The sequence below is a fragment of the Theobroma cacao genome, chromosome 7 (genome assembly GCF_053813885.1).
Source record: "Theobroma cacao isolate CCN51 chromosome 7, ASM5381388v1, whole genome shotgun sequence".
NCBI lineage: Eukaryota > Viridiplantae > Streptophyta > Magnoliopsida > Malvales > Malvaceae > Theobroma > Theobroma cacao.
This window is the reverse complement of record NC_142645.1, coordinates 18,506,631-18,511,274: the sequence shown is the minus strand read 5'-3', so window position 1 is coordinate 18,511,274 and position 4,644 is coordinate 18,506,631. Positions and strand designations below refer to the sequence as shown.

General features: G+C 32.5%; 1 protein-coding gene across 1 annotated transcript; it reads right to left on the bottom strand.

Annotated features, from left to right (window-relative positions):
• Positions 1-289: 289 nt before the first annotated feature.
• On the bottom strand, positions 290-4,062 carry LOC108662680 (putative terpene synthase 9). Its single transcript, XM_088808400.1, has 7 exons — positions 3,959-4,062; positions 3,618-3,867; positions 2,434-2,806; positions 1,906-2,127; positions 1,642-1,783; positions 1,005-1,262; positions 290-854 (listed from the first exon to the last, which is right to left on the bottom strand). Exons 1-7 carry the CDS (start codon positions 4,049-4,051, stop codon positions 537-539), a joined length of 1,656 nt encoding a protein of 551 aa, XP_088664526.1. The 5' UTR covers positions 4,052-4,062; the 3' UTR covers positions 290-536.
• Positions 4,063-4,644: the final 582 nt, after the last annotated feature.

Sequence of the window (4,644 nt, the reverse complement as noted above, 5' to 3'; positions counted from 1 at the left end):
GTGTTTTCTTTCGTTGTTCTCTTCATTAATTCAAAGTCATTAGCTTTCAAAAAAAAAAAAAGAGGTAACATTATATAAAGTAAATTCAAACAGGTGGTCAATCAAACACAGACAAACAAGATTGGTAATAATTCTATTTTATATCAAACAGTCGGGTTTCCGAACCCCCACATTAGGACACACACAACCAGATTATAGATGTAAGTAGATATATAATGGGAAAATGTTTATGGTTAGTAGTGGTTTTCCTAATTACATCAGAATTGCTAAGAGCAAGACCAACTATCCATTTCGAAATGGAGATTGCATTTAATATTTTGATTCAATACGTACTACATAGGGCCCCTGCTAGCTTTAACAAATTTTCCTTCAAGCATAAATATAATTTATTAGAACTAAGTGCAATAAATAATACAACATGGCAATAGCAGCAAGCAAGACTCAATTAGAAAAAGATAAGCAACCTCTTATTCATAAGACCTCATAAAGCATAAAATCAACTTATGAAGCCACTCTTGGGCTGAAATTTCAAAAGCTTATTTCAGTAAAGCTTGATCACGTTGCTCCATCGGAATGGGCTCAAGGATTGACTTGACACAATCTTGATTTTCTTTGCTTTGAATGCCAAACCAATCGCCATATTGGTAGATCCGATGAGTACATCGTGTCATTTCGACAGCAACTTTCACAATGTCGGGTGCTCGAAGAGAATCTTTAACTATTACTTTGTTCAATTTTTTCCAAAAATTTCTTATCAAGGCTTTGACATGATCACGTGCTTCTTCTTCCGAAACACCTTCTTGGGTCATGTAAAAATGGATGAAATTCATTGATTCTCCCCTTTTCATTTCAATCTTCAAAAGATAAGTAATATCTGACTTAACAAATTATTGAAATATATAATAAAATAGGTAGCCACTAGTTTGGTAGACAAGCGAGAGAGATTTGCTGAAATGTTAAATTGGTACAGCAATAAAGCAATAGCAATGCATGTAAGAACTAACCTCGGCAGTGTTTAAATCATCAATGAGTCGAATAATGTAGGCAGGCAACCTAACTAAGTCAGAGGCAGACCAATGCTCCACAAATTCTGACAAATATTCGTTTATAGAGAGTCCTGCCACACCAAAAACGCCATAGACAATGGATATAGATATAGCAATCGAGATCGAAGCATTCTCAAGATATTCATCCGTCGTTGGAGTGTATCCACTGTGAAACCATCGTGCTTCTTTGAGACTTCCTCTAACATAACAAGACCACTACAAAAATTGAATGTCAACTAGTCAGTATAAATTATAATTAATAGATAAAGTTCTCATTATGTACGTACTCCGTGCATAATTTTCATTTGTTCTTTAAAATTATGTCATATTTTTAAACATCTAATATTCTTTTTTATATTTGATAAATTATTATTTATGATTTATTTTTTTACTTTTTGGCATTAAAAATCATAAAACATCAATTAATTTGCAAAATTGTTTTGAAATATTTTCTAACAAATAGACTAAAACTAAAGGTTTTTTTTTTATCTTAATTTCCATAAAAGTTCAAGAAGGTCAAATAAATAATATTTTATTTGGCCTTTCCATTATGTATCGAACTTGTTATATTTATTTATTCTTTTTATCAACATACCTGTTCCTTAATATAGGGTGAAATATCCATGCCATTATCTTTCAAGGCATCTTGGACCATTTCACTAACATGGTTGTACATCGCTGAGAAGGATACTTTCATGTACTCTGGAAGTTCCTCCATTGCCTTATTAAGATCCCATCTGCAATTTGGGAAAAGTTTGTAATTAAAAGAGTTTGGAAACGTGTACATAGAATGAACACAAATTTTCAAGAGCTTTGCTATGACTAAGGAAAGAAGTCGTTGAAAATCTAAATTTCTCACCTATTTACTGCATCCGTGTACTTCTCAAGCTCATCGAGTGAGCCATATACGTCAAATATGTCATCTAAGGCTGTTACCATGGATCCGAATTTCGCGAGGTTCCTCCTATATCTGGAGAATTGGGGCCCCGGAGGGCAACTCCCTATTGTCCAAAAATAAGACTCAAGTAGCCTATCCCGAGCAAAAGGTAGCCTTTCCTTATAGTTCAAGTCCTCCCACCACCTGCCCAATCAATTGAAAAACAGTAACAATTTCAATGATTTAAGTTGATGAGAAATTTAAATTTCCCAACTATCAGATTTTTATTTTTACCCATAAAAAAAACTATAACATTTTAAAATCTTATTTATTTTCAATCTAATTCAACTAATGATATCTAGTAATAGTAATTTAAAAATATGATTTCTTACCAATGTAATTTAACTAATTAATGATATCAAGTAATGGTAATTTAAAATCCTGATAACAATCTTAGCTTAACAGTTCTTATTTTTTTCCTTTTAAGATTTATTTTGTAATAGATCTTACTCCACTAGTTCCTGCAGCTCCTTCAGATAAACAGATTGCATGATATTGAAGTTCAACTTGGCAAGCTCGAGCAAAACCGAATTCATCTTAGCATCATATTGGTAGATAGCAATGAAATCTCGTGCTTCTGTCCAGGGCATCCTCCAGTGCAGTGGATATTCCAGTGATTGTTGTATTTGCTCAGCTTTATTTCCATCCATCTTCTTTCTTAACACTAACAGATGTTTTGTACTAAAATTCAGGGCCTCGTCTAAAACATCTTCTTCTGGCATCCCAAGGTGCGAAGCTTCGTATAAACTCAATAGCCCAATAACATCTTCTCGTAAGCTGTCCATGAATTTTCCATCTCTCTCCATGAACTTATTAAACACATCTGCACATTTTCACCCCGTATCTTGAGTATGTATGGTACCTAAATAAACAAGGAGGGGAATCCCGTGTAGGGATGTATGCCCTTCCTACAAATGCAAAACTATGTAACAGCATCTGGTCCCGTCATTTTTTACATTGACAAACTATTCCTTTCAAGAGAGGTAGGTATAGGTTGGTAAAAGATATTGTATTCATGGATATATATTTATTGCCATAAATTTCAATGAAGCAAAATAAATCAGATTTGTCAAAAATGATATATAAATAAATAAGGAGAAAAATTAAAAATAAAAAAGATGTTTACACGATCATTTGAGCCTTGTTAGTCAATCTGACATGTTAAATTGGATGATCGATTATTTTAAAAGGTTAAATTAATAGAAAAGAACTTGATTATTGTATTTAAATTCTAACACGCTTCTTCACATATAATTCATATGAATATTTAATGGGCTTGCAGGTGGACTCAAGTGTTGAAATAACCGGCGACCAAAAAGAATGACAGAAGTATTGCAAAGTTTAATTTGTAACCAAACACTTGAAACAATATTAAAGGGAGAAAAACCATCTTTTACGATTCGAAATTAAAGCTCTAATATCATGTTAAGTTGGCTGTCCAATTATCATGTTAATTAATATGGGGTTTGATAAGGTTATTGACGACGAAATGACAAACTTTTCAAATTTGAAAACTTGCACAAATAAAAATCAAAAGAATGACCATAAATTAGATATAATGTCCTTTAATGAAATGCTATTCAAAAAATTAAAACTATATATTAAAAATAACGATAACATTTTGCGCATATAACCTGTACTAATGAAGAAACCAATTTGACGTATTAGTCTAAATTGCAAGGCAACAGTGTAAAGATCAGTGGCAATGTTAGCATCAACAAGTTTAGCAAGAATATCTTTGATATCCTTTTCAAAGTGGTAAGCCACTCCTAAGCGTTGCAGTGTGTTGATCAGATCCAGCTGGTCACGTGGTTCCTTCATGGTAGCAAGTAAATCCCTAGCACCTTGCTTAAGTTCCTCAAGACGACTTCCATGGCTCTCGAACTACAAGGTTAGCCAAAATAAAGTGGTGCACGTTAAACACAGAGTAATTCTAAGGTGATGAAGGTTGGTCATCTAATGGAAGTAAACTTACCGAGTAGGGTGTGGTGAAGGACTTGACGAGTTCAACATCCCAAACAGTAGAAAGGTAACCTGCAGATCGCCGTTCAATATCTTTTGCTTTCATGATAATACTAAAATGATTAATATTGCATTGTGACTCGACCGGTTACAGGTATTTATAGAGATGCAATGAAGAATTTATCCATAACATAACAGAGTAAGGATAATAATCAACAGCAGAAATAGTTGATCTTGTTTAGCAATTGGAAAGTAGGAAATGATAAAAAAATGTCTTTCGGTTTTGTTATTCAAATAATTAATTTTTAAATTATTTACTCACATGTAAATATAAGAACCCACGTGTAAATCATTTTAATGGATAGGCATCATACATCATTGGAGATTTGTACTACGGATTGATAGATAGATACAGCTAGCCCATCTGATCCGAGCTCGAAAGATCCGTTGGATATTACAATAAATTTGAATTAAGACAGCACATTTTTAAAAATGTGCTGTTAAAAATATTTTAATAATATCTTTTTATGTTTTTTAGAACATTTTTATAGATTTCACTTTATCATATAATTTTTTTTTTTAATAATTGAGGGAAGGGGATTCGAACCCTGTTCTTTAGACAGAGATTTATACACCAACCAAGAAGCCAAATGCTAAATTTTTAAATGCATTATGAATAAATTGTAATCATAGAAATTA

Excerpts from the sequence above, each read along its gene's own strand:
- LOC108662680 (XM_088808400.1), bottom strand. The coding sequence starts at position 4,051 with ATGAAAGCAAAAGATATTGAACGGCGATCTGCAGGTTACCTTTCTACT. Across the intron at positions 2,128-2,433 it reads GAGCTGCAGGAACTAGTGGA|GTGGTGGGAGGACTTGAACT; the intron begins GTAAGATCTATT and ends TTGATTGGGCAG. Across the intron at positions 855-1,004 it reads ATGATTTAAACACTGCCGAG|ATTGAAATGAAAAGGGGAGA; the intron begins GTTAGTTCTTAC and ends TATCTTTTGAAG.